Here is an 18435-nt window from a genome sequence, read left to right on the forward strand (position 1 = left end):
ATTGCATAACAAAATACGAGTATTAAATTCACCCTTAAGCTACCTTTATTTTTTAATTGATTTAAATTTAAAGCCCAATACGTTTTCTTTGAAAGTTGGAATTCTCATTTAATTTCAATTTTTTCACCAAAGAAGATGTACGAGCAGATTATCACATAATAATACTTTTCCAAGAAAATTTTTTAGCGATAATATTAAGAAAAAATCCAGAATTTAGAGTAATTATTAGTAAGTTAATTATTGAGATAAAAGTACCTAAAAATTAAATTGCTGGATTTTAAATGGATTGAGAAATATTTGTTTTAAAAAATCAGTTTGCAATTATTTTACTTCGTCCTGAGAATTGAGTAAGGAATAATTCCTTCATACTGTTTCTTTAGTGTTGATAGCTTAAGTTGAGAAGAAACATGTAAGATGAAAGGGTATCAAGTTTCTAGTTTCTAGTTATTCAGTTTGCGGTTACTCATAAATTTTCCCACTTTTTCAAACGCTCTCTTTGGAATAATGATGTCATGTTTTAGTTTAATTACTTGTTAAAATGAAGAATAAGTGATTAGTAATTACCTAGAGTTTTCTTATTTATATTTAAAAAATATTCTTTGAGTTTAAATATTTTACTTTTACTAATTAATTTTAATTATTGATGATTAATATTAAAAAATGAACGACTGTTGCACATTTAGTTGTTGATTTTTACTTCATGTTGCTTTATTCCTTTACTTAATTTTTTTAATCCAGAAACCATTTAGCATAGCTCATTTATTTCTTGTAACTGATGAGAGTAATAATAATTGTACTTTAAAGATATCTTATGCTTTGGTTTAAAAAAAAAAGAATTAATTTTTTATTTCCATATTAAAACTTTCTCATAACTTAAGTTTAACAATTTTTCAATTTAAACTATATATATTGCATGGCATAAATAAAACTGTAATAATTTATATTACAAAAATATGACAAGTCTGCTACAAAAATAATTTTGGTAAAATAAATTATTTATTTTTTTTTTACTTACAAGTTAATAATTTTTCGTGTTCCTACAATAAATTTTTATCTCTTTATTTATTATAAGCCACATTGAAATAAATTTTTTTTTTTTTATTTTCATACGAAACAACGTTACTTTATTCATTTTTATTTTTAATACTTTTATTTATAGTCGCATCAACAATTAAAGTCATTAGCGACTTATCAGTGTAATATAACTATACCGGTAAATTTGTAGTCTTGATAAACTCAGTTCGACTACTCTTGAAATGTGTGGGTAATTGAAACCCAACACCTGTATCCAAAGAACACCTGTATCCACAATCTAGTTTTCAAATCCGAATAAAAGTAACAAACTACGTTTATTAAAATTTAAACGTCAGAACTTAGACTACGAAATCAGTTGATTTACGACGACGAGTTTACCACTTGACCAGTCCGGTGTGTTATCATTATTTTATATTTAAATTAAATAGCTATTTTAATATTTAATATAATAAAAACAAGTATGTTTTAAAATAATTTATAATGTAAATTATTCATAAATAAATTAAATTTTCATTCTCTTTACAAGTAATTTTAATAAATAAATAAATATATATATATATATATATATATATATATTTATTTATTTATATGTATATTAATACTGGATTATAATATATTATTCACATATATATTCAAATTTATTATAAAATACAATTTTACACAACATATCTTACTGCTAAATAATTACATATACATACAGATATACAGTAAAAAATTTATTTAATAATATAGGCCTGAAATTTAAATTAAATCATATTAAAATTTATCTTATTTTTACATGAATTAAAAATTTGGTATCATATCCACATACTCTAATATACTAATGTAAAAAGCTTTTTAATGAGCGGTAAGAAATTATTTAATTAACATTATATTTATATAATACATATAAAACTATACGTTTAATTATCACACACACGCAAATAATATGAATTAATTAGCCCGTTTTACTTACACACATGCTGGTATACACTTAAATTTACACTTTCATGCTAACATTCAAATGTAATTAAACACTTAATTTTAATTAAATAGAACGGAAATCTATTTTTTAAATAACGTAAAACATTCGTTGACACTGCTAAACTTATTATTATTTTCTAAATCCTAGTTTATATTTAGGATGTTTTCTTAAGTATTTTCTCTCAAACATTTATTATTAATGTATCAGGCGAACATTATTTCATCCTGTAACAAAATAAATAAAATCATATAAAAAAATTAATAAAATCAACATAAAATAATCATTTTTTATATTTCATGATTAAACTAATGCAACAGTTGAAGTTTGTTAATAATGTGAATATATTTTGGAAATATTGATGAGTATATAAGAAAAGACAATAAAGTTAATACTCTAAAGCCGACAATAGTGTATTTGGCTATTTATTATTATATTAAAAAATAATATTAAATGAAGAAAAAATAAATAAAATAAAAATTCAAAATATGTTATGTTTGAACTTTGATCGGCTCCTCCGCTCTCAATGTATTTTTTTGGATCTCACTTGCACTATCTACAATGCCTAGGAAGATTAAAAAAAAAAAATGGGTTAACATATGCAATAAATAGAAATATAATTTTTTTCAAATTTTAGGGAAGGGGTAATTTTGCGACAAAATCTTTATTAAAAATAGTAATATAACCATGCAAATATGTACTGAACTTAATATAAAGTGGAATTATGTTTGAAAATTTTTGTGAAAATTGATTCCAAAAAAATTATCTACCCCCACCCCCTGGAGATTTGAACCTAAAATTGTACCAACGTATTGCCCCATAAACATGAGTCTCTGCACGAAATTTCATAAAAATTGATTTATCCAGTCAAAATTTATTAACCTTCACACACGTAAATGCGTACGTACGTACGCACGAAGATTACCCTGCACTTTTTTTTGGTGGGTTCTGGATCATGTAGAAATTCAAAAAACTACACGCCATGTTTTTTTAATGGTTACCATATTCTCCTTCTTGTAGCAGAGCTCTAGAGAACTGTAGTGTCAGGAAATTAAAAAGTTGATAAGTTTGATGAACATTATGCAAACTGATGGACATTTTGTATGAAAGGCTAAAATTATATCATTCTTGTTCTGATATCCGTGCATTAAAGTGGGGATTCAACCGATTTAAAACTTGGTGGTGAGCTTGCAAAGATTCAGGTCTCTGCATGAATATTGCTAATATTTTACTTTGATGTACTAATTTAGTCCAGAATACTAATATTTAGCCCCAGTTAAATTAAAACATAATTGGACCTTTGTTTACACTATAATGTAGCATCATAACTGATAATCGTAACGATATTAATTATCATTTATTTAATTTTTATATTACTTCATTTATCTAAAAACTATAAAATCTTTAAACGAAAACTGAGCTAAATTTAATAAGTAGCTTAAACATTTTTTCTCACCCTAGTATCAATTATTTTTGGGCTATTCTATAGAGTTATAAAGGTACTTATAGGTAATCAGAATCTAAATGAAAAGTGAATTAGATTTGAATTATTTGTTCCATTTTGTATATTCATTAATATTAGATTTTGTTACCAAGGTTGATTGACGCAACCTTATGGGAAAATGAGTAAGTTACAACAGTAGTTGAAAGTGGCCTTCATTATGCGATTCACATAATTGAATACGACGTTACATGCTCTTACACACATGTTGAAACGTTAGTTGAGGAATTGGAGCGACACATCGTTCAATTTCCCTCTGCAATTCGAGAATGGTGTGAGGATGAGTTTTGTAAGCGTATCCTTAAGATATCTTCACAAGAAAAAGTCGGGTGGGGATATATCAGATGATCGAGGGGGCACAACCTCTTTGAAATCACTTTCCATGAAAACACTGATCCAAGAAAGTAATAGAGTTGTTGGCATAGCCGTAGCATTGTCCTGCTGAAACCGTGTGTGCTCTAGCCGGTCTGACCCCGTAGGGGAGGACACCCTCCATATAGGAGTTTCGGTCGCTACGCTAACCCCTCCATTCTAGCCCTTATGGGCTTTACAGGAGGTCTTCTTCAGAACCCCAGTAAAAGGCATCTCTCGGCCTTCATCTTGCCTTAGTCAGAATGCCAACGATGCGAATATCACATGTGATATTCCCATCGGTGTACCACATCCCTCATGGCCCAATGAGATGAGAATGATATGGATGAGTCTAGCCGGTCTGCAAGTATAACGTTTACAAACTGTTGCACCATCTGTTTGTACCGATCACTGTTCGGTGTGCCATGAAAGAATGTAATGAAGATTCGTCTATTTGCAATTGCACATCAAACACCCACTGTTTTTCCTCGCAAAGAAGACTTGTAGAACTGATCTGGATTTTCCGTACAACAAATGCGTGAATTATGTGCGTTCACGTATCCATCAAGGTGAAACCCGCCTCGTTAGACTAAAACCAATCGTCGAGTTCTTTCTCACCTGGCGTTACAGTTAATACGAACATTGACTGAAATCAGTGTTCCAGTGTCTGTAGGTAATAACTCGTGAACAACACGAAATCTGTACGGATGCAGTTTTCAACTTGCGTAATACCTTGTTATTTAGCAGACTGGCTAAATAGGCGTCGCACCGACTTCTTGGGAACAAACAGAGTATGCAACTTGCACGTCGATCAACTTTTCTGGTATAAGGACTTTCGATCGACCACTTTTGGCTGCATTTGCCACATTCCCTTACACTTGGAAATTATCGTTTAGCCTTTTGATGGAGGACTTATTCGATGCATTCACACGATACCTTTCTGTCAAGGCATTCTGGGTCTACGCATAACTGGCACATTTAATGTATTGGGAGACAATTAATATTCTCTGCTGTCATGTGTAACCTATTTTTCCTCAATTAAACATGCAAAAAAATAAGGAATCATTCTTCCATAAGGCTGTGTCACTTTTTGATCTCCGTCTGATTAATTTACTACATAAGTCGAATCTTGTCCGTGCGAATATGAAATGGAAGTTTCGTAGCGTATGAAAAATTCCTTGGGGAATTCGAACCCGGGTACTCCTGATGAAAGTCAGAGATGTTACTTTGACTCCATCAAAGTGATGTGTATTGTTAAGATATCTACTTGTTTAATATTCATATTTAAGATTTAAATAATTTATAACAATTTTAATTATTCTTGGATTGATTTTTCAAATATTCTTCTTAAAACATCAAAGTAATTAACTCTAGGTAACTTCATATAAGACCAATGATTTCGTTCTTATTTTTACAAGACTTACTTAACTTGTTAAATAAGTAATTAGCGTGTTTTTTATTAATTAATTATGTGTTGGAAAGTCAGAAAAGATTAGTGTTTGCTCTCAACTAAGGACGATCAGGTTAGGTTATATTTTAAAGCTAACGTCTTCTCGATGTAAGTCTGCTTCCCCGCAGCCATCTCTTTATTCTTAGGTTCTGTCTAACCATATTCTAGAACGATTCAGGGATGTAAAAGCTACGGGCACATTCACTACACGAAAAGGTAAGTGTCTGTTTACGAGTTTTGACACCACAAAACTGCACAAAAATTCTAAAAATTTTGAATGATCGTGTGAATTAATTAATTAATCGTTTTAATTATCGAATTAGTTATCCTGTTAATAATCGTATTAATAATTGAATTAATTAATCGTATAGATTGGTTCAGTTTATAGCTTTTCTATTAATCAACAAGCCCGAAATATAATTTAATTAAAAGTAATATGTAGCTTATTTTAATTTGTTTTTTTGCTGCAGTTTATAAATTACATTATTTTCTTATGTTCACAAGTTATGATGTTTGAATAAAAATTAGAATCAAACGTTTCAGAATTTTGTATATTATGCCTTTCTGACTTGGTTTCCAATCTTATCTTTCAATTACAAAAAACCTTACATTAGAGACTGATAATTAAAAAATCGTCTTTCTATCATTTTTAGTAATGAAAACTGCCCATCTCGCTATTGTTAATCATCACATCATTATTAAAAGAGATACCAAATTTCACTGGACAATTTGTTTTGATGTACCGGTTACTTGCCCTTATTTATAATTTCTACGAAAAATATTCTAATTCCGTAGTATTCTTTTTCAATAAATTTATACGTTAATAAATTAAATAAAAAATTTCACTAATATATAAAGAGAAATCATCTTTTTTGTTTGTTCCCAAAAACTACTGAACCAATCATTATGAAATGTTAACTGTAGCTTTCTTATAATTAACTCGGTTCAAACCAAATCAATCTCACTAATGTAAAAATTAATTATAGTTAAAAAAAATGTATAAATGAATAACGTAGAACTTATTTTACTAAATTTAATATCGTTGCCTATATAGATTGTCGCTGATTGCCTATGTAAACATCGACTTTTTCAGACAGTTATGGGATTTAATAGATTTTTTGCCTATAAAAGATCAGTTTGTACTATTATCGTAAGGTACGTAAAAATAATTACTTTGATAATAAAATTAAAGGTAATACAATATTTAACAAAGTTTTTGAGGAATATATTTTTTTTTGTCAATCATTTGACTGGTTTGATGCAGCTCTCCAAGATTCCCTATCTAGTGCTAGTCGTTTCATTTCAGTATACCCTCTACAATTGTTTTACAATTTTTTCAATATGTAAAACAATTTGTTTTACATATTCCAAACGTGGCCTGCCTACACAATTTTTTCCTTCTACCTGTCCTTCCAATATTAAAGCGACTATTCCAGGATGCCTTAGTATGTGGCCTATAAGTCTGTCTCCTCTTTTAACTATATATTTTTCCAAATGCTTCTTTCTTCATCTATTTGCCGCAATACCTCTTCATTGTCACTTTATCCACCCATCTGATTTTTAACATTCTCCTATAGCACCGCATTTCAAAAGCAAGAAAATAAATGAAAGAGACTATTCAAAAAGGTATGGATCCCATTATTTAAAGATCTTTAAAGAACGATGATTAGTAAAATGACAAAATCGACTAAATGTTTGGTCAAACTTTAAAAAAAAAATTGATTACAAATCGGCAATTTTTGCCATTAAGTATTTGTTTCATTTTAGATATAAAAATAAGTAAAATATTTTAATTTTTTTAGTATAAAATTTAATAAAAACTTTTGAAAACTACTTTATACTCGTACACTATTATTTTTCATTATATACTTTTTAAGAAGTAAGTAAAGAATAAGCCTTTGTTTGAAGGGATAATAAGAAAATAAATATTGTTTCGCTGTTTCCTTTTGTATCTTTTACTGTTTTTTTTTTTGAGATCTTGAAAAAGTACTGGTGTTTACTTGTTTAGCCCAAGGTTTCAACAAGTTTGTCTATTTAATGTTTTTTTTTTTTTTTTTTTTTTTTTTTTTTTTAATTTAACGTTTAATTTTTGTTATATGTATTATAGAATACCATTTGTAATGTAAGATTCTAAATATATTTTATATATTGTAATTATTAAACATACTTACTCGTACTTACGATAAATTCAGAATATAGATTTTGGATTTCATTTCTTTTTATTTTTAAATATTATCACTCACTAAATTTTTTTTCATACCTATGATTATTTAAATTATTACTAACAAATTAATAATAGAATCGTTGCTAGAAGTACAGCATATAAACATAAAGACGATATCGATCCACGGCATTCTGTAACAAAACACAAAAATTAAAATTAAGTTAATTTTAATATTGTAAACCATCTAAATTTAATATTAAAAATAAATTATTAGGCTTAAATGTATAGGACTTTGTTACTGTTGTTTAGATAATAATTATATTTTCTGCTAAGATCACTATAATTTCTTTGTTTGGTACTGCCTACCTTTCTTGGCTTTATTTTTTTTTATCACTTGTTGATGCATTTCGGAACCACTCCACTGTCAAGACTTATTGTAGTCAAGTTTTGACAATGAGCACAATAGTTTTGACAATGGAGTGATCCCGAAACGCGTCAGCAAGTGATAAAAAAATGTATAGATACTTCGTTAAAAACTGATATAATTTAGAACAGTGTATTTTTATAAATTTTTAAATTGAAAATATTTTGAAAATACTATATAAAACGATAATAAAATATAAATACGCAATACAAATACAATATTAAAAATGTAATACAATATTTTATCAATATTGTTTTTATTCAGTATAAATTGATTAAAAACAATATTATATTTCAAGAATAAAATGTAATAATCTGAACAGATGATAATCTTAATTACATTAAAAATATGTAGTTTTTTATGTACTTATAAATTATTCTATGAAAAGACCGTTCATTAAACGCAAATGACCAAGTACGTCGGTAAAGTAACAAATAGTAAAACTCAGTAAAACGTACTGTTATTGAATACTACTTTTATGTATTATTAAATAATTTGAGCTACTCAAGGAAAAAAGTACTTAATCGTGTCCTTACTCGTTTTGGAATTAATTTTATCATTTCCACAAAAAAAAGAAAAGGTCTCTAATCTAGATTTCTCAATGTATACTGATTTTTACAGCATAGAATATAGTTTTGCTTATTATACATTTTCATTTTTAAACGGTTTCTGATGTTTTTTATACTGATATTATTTATTAAAAAAATTATGCTTTTATGGGATCAATCTAGGTTTAGGTGATGTGCAAGAATGCTGCTCTCATCGACATTGTTCTACATTTTCTTTCAAGCTATGATAAGGAATATATTAGATGTGAAAGAATAAGTACTGAAGGACTAAAAATATAAAAGGTTTGTTGAGGTTATGGTAATTCTAGGTGATGGTAAATAGGAGCCTCAAAGATTGTTAATAGCCCTAAAAGAAAATAAATACACGAAAAATTTAAATAATGGATGTAAACAATAAAGAGGATTTAGCGGTAAGGACAAGTTAAATAAGATTAGGAAGAGTAAAACATTGCAGATATTTGAGGATTATGGTGAAGAGCACAAAGTAAATATTAGCAATGACATAGGAAGCCTTCAGTAAGTAGTGGAAGTTACTATGTAATAAAAGTCTGGACTTGTAGTTACGGAATAGGTGAGCTAAATGTTACACATGGAATGTCTTGTATGGAAATGAAGCATATATGATGAGAAAGTGGGAGGAGATTGGATAAGGCTTTTGAGATTTGGGTTTAGAGAAGGACGGAAGAAGTATGATGGATGGATAAAGTGAAGAATATGGAAGTAATAAACAGTATTAAAGAAGAAAGAGCACTTACGCGGGATGTACATAAAAGAAGAAGAAACTGGTAAGGACATACGGACAAAGGAAGTGAAATCTTGACTACTGCATTGGAAGGGTCAGTAGAAGGAGGAAGAAGGATGAGGGTAATAGATAAGGTGAAGATTGGAAACTGGGAGGAAACGAAGGAGAAGGCTTGGGACAGAATTGAATGAAGACAAGGACTTCATGGCAGGCAGAATACCAGATGATGGTAATGAACCGTTTATAATAGTATATATTTCAACTGACCCAAAGATAACAATTTTTAAAACATTATCATAAAACTTTGGTGGTCTGTACAAATAATATGCATTTTTAGACTTTAGATATGTTTGTTTTTGTTTTTTTAAATATTTTGTCTCCAGTGTTTTTACTGATCTGATGTACGTCTCGATTCCTTTTTATTCTCTGACAGTTTTTTAATCTCGATATGTTTCTTTTATCCTACATTATTAATTTTTTATTTCTTACACCATTTTCCTTTTCTATTTTTTTTACCCTTTATACTTCATTCTAAAATCCAATTAATTACCTTTGGACATTTTAATATTTTCGGTGCGTATACTATTGGTTTAATTATTATTTTTAATATTATTATATATGCCTATCTCCTTAGTAGAGTGTTAGAGTCTCTGCCTTTCATCCAGAAGGTTCTGGATTGAAATCTAGATCAGAATTGGCATTTTTCACACGCTACAATATGCGTTTCTTATCCCCTCCCCCCCAAAAAAAAACAAAAAAAAACTGAAAAACTTCTATAAGAAAGGAGAGTAATATAGTTGGGCGTAAGCATGTTCTTACGGGATTGAGATTAAATAAATAATTACTAATTATTTCGCATAATTAGTTTCAAATAAATAATTTATCATTCTTTGATAAACATGGAAGGGATCAAACAAACTAATCGTTTTTAAGTTTTCTCTATTTAATTTTGTGGCATTTAACAATTTTTTTTTTTAATAAATGTTTTAGGTATTTTAACTATTTTTTCTACATGTACGGTTGGTTTTGGATTCATTTATTTATTTATTTACAATATGTAAAGTATTGCTAGGGACCTATACCTCTACTTTAAATAGTATTAAATTATGTCAGTATTTAGTTAATAAGATTGCACCTAATTCAAGAAAATTAATTTTTTCCCTATTTAAAATAAGATTTTTTTTTTACATTTGCACATTTTTGATGTTGATCAATTTTCTTTAAACGTAGTTTCTGAATGTAAATATCAAACGACATATATATCTTTACTTTACCAGAAATTTCGAGTTTTTCATATGACTTATTTCAGTTTGGTGTGCTAGAACATCTGAATTAATAATTTTTCTTAAAATCGTATGATAGTTTAATCCAATAAGCTTTCTTTATTATCTCTTCAACACTTCTTAAATCTGTGTTTTCATCTTGCTCTTGGACGTCCACTAGCATTCTTCCGTCAATTTCTAATTCAACCATCACTTAGAAACCTACCGTTTCTTTTAATGTACCTTTACTATTTTATACCTCCATCCTTTCAGCTCTTAGCCTTACAACATATTTGTTTTTCTCAGTTAGTGACTTTTTTCCTTTTATACCTCTCAGGGATATCATTTCTCCTACCGGAAGCCTGTTTATGTTTTCTTTTCTATTATATCATCTATACTCGCTCGCACTCTTTCATGTTCTGCAACATGATTTACTACGCAAATAATACTCTTATTTAAAATTATTTATAATATAAATTATATGTACGGGTACATGATAGTATATAGAAATAATTTTTGATATTATATGCTGTTACATTTAAATATTTTAACCCATTTATAATAAACCAAATACTGTTCAATAATTTTAATTGTAAGTATATATAAAAAAAAAAAAAACATAAATATTCACATTAATTGTTTAATTATCTGTATAATATTCATTTATTACAATTTATATAATTGATAAATTATTACTATTACTTTTTTAAATTCATCATGAATTAATATATAAAAATCCCAGTACGTCAAAATATCTTTTGTTATTAATTCAATATTAAAAAATTTTCTATATTTCTATTGTTTTTTTAGCTGAATATTAATAATGATTATTTAAAGAGTAAAGCAAAAAACTAAAGGACATTTGCACATTGTTACGGCTTAAATTCTATATAAACTATGTTAAATAAACCTTCACCATTCGTGAATAAATATAATTATAATAGTTTTTGCATGGCATTAAATAATTACGAATAAAATAACAGTCTTACCAACTGTAATTTTCTCAGTTCACAATAATTTATTTATACAAGAATAACAATTTCCATAAAATATAATAACCATAAATTATGTAGATTCCAGGTTTTTTTTATTTTTATTTTTTAATTAACTAAAATACGAGTTACTTTAGTTCAAAGTACTTGATTGTTTTTAATAAGAAAAACAAATTAAATGGAATTCCTTCTTTTATCAGATCTTTTATTTTTATTTACTGAACAGAAACCACCGATTAAAAATTTCTAGAATAATTACAATAAAATTTCTGTATATTTTAATGTATTTTCATTAGTTTCTTTTATATTCTATATGTCTTTTAAATATATGACTCCCTGTTTTGTTTGGTTGGAATTTGTATAAATTAAAATTAAGTAACGTAACAGTCAATGAAATAATAATGTTACTGGCAAAGAGCATATATCGATTTATCTAAATATATATCGGTTATTAAATCGAAATATCACATTTATTTTTTACCCACCCAGTTTAGCCGGTAATGAGTGATAATTTTTTTAGCGTGTGAACAATACCAACCGAGAATGGAATTGTATTAAAAATTATTGTAATAATAATTCCTTAAAAATACGGAGTTATGTATTAAAGAAAAAAAAACATACTATTGCTTTAATCTGCAAAATGTATATTAATAACATTATGCTTTTGTTTATGTGATTGTTTGTCTTTATAAAATTATGAACCATATCCAAAAAGTAGTTCCTCAAATACAACTGGAAAACCTTTTCTTCTGACCAGCCATCAACATCCTTTTCTGATTTCATTTAATTTTCATACTATTATTTATCGAATATTCATTTTAATTTAAATAAAGGAACTGCAAACACTTGTTTTTATTATTAATACTGATGTTTTAATTCACCTTATAAATTCATGTTTTCTATTATTATTTAATATTAAATTTCTATTAATTAGCAATATATTTTTATAGTTCTGTTTAGAGCTCATTACAGAGTACTCTGACTGAATTATGTGTAGTTTTTTTTTTAGAGAATTCTTATTCTAATATCCTTAAATATCACCTTTTCATTAAGAAGTAATAATGTTTTTTTTTTTTTTTTTTTTTTACTATATGCGTGAAATCAAAAATACTAATTATTATTATATGCTGGTATTACAGGTAATGAGAGCGTAGACGAAGCTGCCAGAAAGGCAACAGTCTGCGATGATTTGGATGCATTTCCTGTAAGAGTGGCAGATGTTAAAAACTGTCTAACTAACGTAGTAACAAGTGGAATACTGAATGGAGGACTTTAAATAGAAAATTAAACTCAGTTAAAACTTCTCCATATAAATGGAGAAGCGACGTGAAGTTGACTCGCCGAGAACAAGTAGCTGTGACCATACTTAGAATCGGTCACACGCGACTAACAAATTTATATTTGTTAACCGGCGAAGAGAGACCAATGTGCGGTGTTTATAATAAAACACTGACAGTCAAGCATCTAATATAAGAGTGTACCATATATGAGGACCTCAGAAAGAGGTTCCGTCTAAGAAATGATATTACTGCTAATTTAGCTAATGGAAATGAAAGAAAAATATTTGCATATTTACACGCCAGTGGACTTCTTAAAAGTCTATAAAAATGGAAATTTTAAAGCTGTGTTACAGAATCTCTAAGAGGTAGTTTCATTCATATATGGGAATCTCGAAGCGTGGCACGTGTAGTGACGTGAGGTAGCCCTCTTGCATAGGCCATCCTGGCTCGTCTGCATTCAAGAGCAGTGAGTCGGGGTGTGTCCAATGATGGCATGGGGGACCCTCAAGGGTAAACTGAGGGCGCGAGGCTATGGGTAAGCGCAATGGATGCCTGTAGCCTGTTTATAAGGAGTCAACTGCCACGGCATCCTGGCGCGACTAATATACTGCTTCGCGGCGGTTCTGGTCGCCCCGAGGGTGCTTAAACAAATTAATAAACGAGACAGGTAGAATAAGGAAATGGTATTGTGTAGACATACATTTTTAATTTCGTGTTCATTGAGATTTTTATCTCAATTTTTAATATCGGGGCCCTTTACACCCCGTAAGTGTTTTGTTTGTCCTTATTGTTTTTGTCTTAATGTATTTTGTGTAGATTGCACTTTTAAATAAAATGTAAGGGCCCTTTACACCCTTACATATGACGATCCAGATGGTGATACTAATTTCTTTTAAAGAATGTGACGATGGCTAATGACCCTAGCAGTCGATGCCCGTAAAAACAAGCAAAAAAAAGAACCCCTAAAGTACATTTTAGTTGTTGGGATAAACAGATAATCAATCTCAAACACCTAATAACCCCATTCCGAGATGCCGCCCGCCAGGGCAATCCGCCCGGAGGAGCCTAGCTGCGGAGGGCTTGCCTATGGTATCCCCGGAGAAGCTAGTAGAATATAAAAAAAACTAATGGAAATATATTAAAGCACACAGAAATTTCATTGTAAGTATTCCAGAATTTTTTCATTGACGGTTTCTGTTCATTTAATAAAAGAAGGCAGTATCAGTGTATTTAGGCGGTAAAAAAAGGCAGTATCGGAGTATTTATTTTAGTGCAGTATCGGTGGTGAAAAGCTTTTTTTGGGCCATTTGCTTTAACACTTGGTTAGGAAGATTAAAGAACTCTGTAAAAAGACATGCAACAAATATAAAAGAGCTTTTTTTGATTTTTGGGGAGGGTAAATTTTGGGCAACATTTTTTTTTTTTAAATGGTAAGATAAGCACGTACCCATGTACTAGCGTAATATAAAGTTTAGTAATGTTTACAAAATTTTGAGAAGATTGACACCAAAATATTACCAATAAATTGCCCCATATACACTACTCTCGATAAAAAAAAATTTCATCGTAATCGTTTTATCTAGTCAAAAGCTATTAAGCTTCAAACCCGCCAACACACGTACGAACATTACCCTCCACTTTTCTTTTGTTTTTTGGGATCCCTCGGTCACGAAACGTCTAGACATACAAAATAACCCATACCCATTTTCTGACTGATTACCATACTTTTCTTCTTTCAGCATAGCTCTAGAGCTACTATGAAGCCAGAAAAGTAAAAGGTAGGGTTTTATAATTTATGTATGTATATATAATTTATTTATTATATATATATAAGCTATCATGTGTTTGCTAGTTCTTGTTTAACATTTAAATACATGAACTAATTTTAGAAACTACTTTTCAAGTTGAATTTTCTTAAAAAATCGATCGAATTAAAATTTAAAAAATAAAATTGTACTCTACCAACCTCTGTGGCCATGTAGTTAGCATATCGGCATTTCGTGCAGAGGTTCTGTGTTCGAATACCAGCCATGCATGACATTTATTCATACATTAAATTTAAAAATTTAAGCAAAATAAGTTCACTTATTTAAGAAAATAATTTTTTACTCACCATATATCTATATCATGAATAAAAAAAAATAATGTTTTATTACCAAATTCAATTTATATTCAAAACATGTAATTCAATTTCGATTCTTTTTTCGACATCATTATATTTTTTATCAGAATCATACAATTTATTTTGTTGATTGTTAGAGTGTGGTTACACTTAAACAAAATATAATAAAAATGTTTATACGTGTGTGCTTTTACTTTGAAAAAAAAACGAAATTAAATTATTTAATGAGTAAAAAATAATGCAAAACTAACAATATTAAATTAATATTATTTGTGTCCTAAGAAAAAATTACTCCTCTTATTTTATAATTTTAACTGAAAATGTTTAAAAATAAAATTTTAATAATTATTCTAAATTGGTACGTTTAAAAGAACTAAAATGTTATTCATTAATTTTATATAATACCAGGTTACAGTATAACACAGAACTGTGATGATGTCTGCAGAGATGACGCAGTCTAGTGTAAGGTAAATGTATCGGTAAACGTGTAGTCTTGAACAAATTCAGGCCGACCATTCCTGGGACGCGGTTAATTGAACCCCAACCACCAGAGAATACTGGTATTCCCGATCTAGTATCCACATCTACATAAAAGTATAGTTGCTTTTATGTAGATTCATATTCTAGTAAAGTTAGTAGTTTACTAGAATATGAATCCTAAAACTCTCTACTTAAAAATCAGTTGATTTAAGATGAGTTCACTACTAGACCAACCCGGTGTGTAATTATATTATTACATTTTTTTTGATAAAATTTATCTTTACTGGTTTTAAATGTATTTCTATTAACAAAAAATGTCTTTTATGTGCTGACTAATGCAGTAGAATTGTACTTAAAATTGATCAAAATATTGGGAATTGCTTTCACTAGAAAGGCTGGTTACATTTAAAAAACTGGAAACATTAAAACGCATTTTAAGTCGTCACATTTTTTTTAAACAATTAGTGATACGTTCGATCAGAAAATTTTTTCCAATAACCTTTAAATAACTTCAGTCATACATTTCGAACAGTTTCTGCACAGCAGTGTTTACTGGGAAATTAATCATTGAAAAAATTTAAAACTCAGTATTCGTTTCGTTAAATTTACTGTATATATAGAAAATAGTATTATGGTTATTGAGATCTCAATGTTGAAAATTAGTAAAAGAGTTGCGATTGTATAAAAAAATCCTGTTTCAATTTAGTTATGTCAAGTACTTTCGTATTTTCTCATAACAAAATGCTCTAAAAAAAAAATAAAAAAAATGAATTTTTAAAAATATTTATTTGATGCTGGAAATAATATAATTTACCAACGGAAATTGTAAACTAACAGACTGAAGTTTTATGAAACTGTCTTGAATTAAATGGTAATTAATTTTTTATAGATTAGCTATATTTTAACAACTTGAAGAAAACCATTATAGAAGAAAATTCTACGGGTAAATAGATGTTTGAATATTCTTTTTGATTGATTTCGTTATTAATTTTTTTTTTTTAATCAAACTGTTGTTAAGATATTTCGTATACGATAATTTTAATCTCTTTCTTGAACCAAATAACTGTTTCAAACATTTGTTGTTTTATCAACCATAATATGTAAATAATATTTATAGTTAGTTTTTAACAATATATGCATATATTTTTGGTTTTGAATATCCATTTCCCTCCAGAATTTTTTTTGGGTTTAGGTAGGACAGATTTGGCGGGAATTTATCGCCTGGATCATACAGAGATTGATCCAAGTTCAATCTCTTCAAGAATTTTGTATTTAATTACAGTAGACCCCCCAAGACTTTTTTTCCTGATTTAGACTTCGGGAATTGCAGGTATTTTTTTTTTTCGTAGGAAGTGGGAAAAGTTTCCTGAACCAAACGCCCGCACATACTGGGTGTGTGGGGTTCGCCGCCTATGCGGTGGGACCCACTAAAAACCAATTCCCTCACGCAGGATGGTGCTGGAATTGATATAAAGGCATGAAATCAGCACCACCCGCTCACAGGCACACTTTTCGTTCACATCAATATTTACATAACACATTCAGACACTATTTACACACAATATTTACAATTAATAATATATACATCTCAGAATTAATAATACATTCAGCTCAGAATATATACACTATAGCTATGCCGGCCTCAGACAGCAGAACGCGTCCCGCGGAAGCCATTGATGACGACAATGACGAGGCACCCCCGCCACCCGATCATGAAGGCTGGCGTCGATCACCATCCTCAACTAATCTCTCCTTGTCCTTCTCACGGTCTTCCTCTATCAGTTTCTACTGCAGCATCCTTATAAAATACCAGGCACACGCATTACTCCAGAGGATGATATATAAGAGTGTAAATGAAGTGTAGCCTTGTACAGTCTCAGTTCGACCATTTCTGAGATGTGTGGTTAATTGAAACCCAACCACAAAAAAACACCGGTATCCACGATCTAGTAATCAAATCCGTATCAAAAGATTCTCGAAGACTTACTAGCATATTTCATAACTTATATTTACGTGGATTAATTAATTAATTCCGATTATGTCTTTGACTAATGAAACGGATGATGAGCAATAAGTGTTTATAACATATCGATTAGTTTTATACGTTTGAATGCGATACCTATTTTTATGGCTAAATGATTTTGACGTGTTTATAAATCTTGGAGAAATTTTTTAACGTCAATTAATTTTTAATCATTGAAATTTTAAGAACGTAATGTAATATGTTTTCGGTTTAAGACAAAGAAAAAGTTAAAAAATTTCAAGTAAAATGTCGAAGTGTTTCAAATTCAGATGAGGCGGACTTCCCCTGTTTGGTATCTTGAACGTCGAAACTGGGTTTATTCTTATTTGATTGTATTTAATGTATTATATTTAATTATATTTTAATGTATTGCATTTAATTGTTAATTTTATTTATAATTATTTTTATTATTATAATTGGGTATGATTTTCTAAAGAAACCTTTTCTAAGTAAAGGTTTATAATCAAGTAAGGAGAACAACTAACACAGATTAAAGTTTTTTTCATTTTATTACATGTGAATCTAATCTTAATGACAATATATTCTCAGGTATTTAAATTCTATTTTTGCCATTTTCTGGTAAAATTAAACATCTTTCCATTCTTAAAGTGAAGGTTTTGTACGTATTTATTTTTCACTGATCATTAGTGTCTGTTTTTTCTACTAGTATTAGAAATTACGAACGTGGAATACAGTATTCAAATTGTCTAGTAGATGTTGTGTCTTATGCTAACATCGATAAATCACTCATAAAAGTCGCTATAATTTCGGTTTTATGCTCTCTGAGTTTGGAAGTTTTAATTATATTTGAAAAAAGATATAATAATGCGCCACCAGAATTTGATTTAAAAGTTAGAAAATTGAGTGTCGGTAAACTAATGAAAAATATAATAAACTGAATAATGTTTATTTCTAGAGTAAAATAAAATAAAATTTGTAATCATTTTATTGTCTTTAAAAAAACTGAAATACGTGTTTTTTTTCTGAATTTAATAATTTTTAGGTAAAACTAATTATTTTTTGTTTTTAATTTTTAATGTAAATTTATTTTAAATTAATATTATTATTCGATACACATC

At 28.7% G+C, this 18435-nt stretch overlaps 1 protein-coding gene across 1 annotated transcript in view; it reads right to left on the bottom strand.

The window, feature by feature from the left end:
* Window positions 1-1885: 1885 nt before the first annotated feature.
* Window positions 1886-18435, bottom strand: part of LOC142328028 (uncharacterized) — a 378778-nt gene continuing 362228 nt past the window's right edge. The window contains exons 6-7 of the mRNA XM_075371472.1: window positions 7470-7653; window positions 1886-2223 (exon numbers count right to left, since the gene is read on the bottom strand). Coding sequence (XP_075227587.1) covers window positions 7580-7653 — 74 coding nt within the window. The 3' untranslated portion in view covers window positions 1886-2223; window positions 7470-7579. The remainder of the gene's footprint in view (window positions 2224-7469; window positions 7654-18435) is intronic.

This window comes from Lycorma delicatula, chromosome 7 (assembly GCF_047948215.1).
Source record: "Lycorma delicatula isolate Av1 chromosome 7, ASM4794821v1, whole genome shotgun sequence".
Lineage (NCBI taxonomy): Eukaryota > Metazoa > Arthropoda > Insecta > Hemiptera > Fulgoridae > Lycorma > Lycorma delicatula.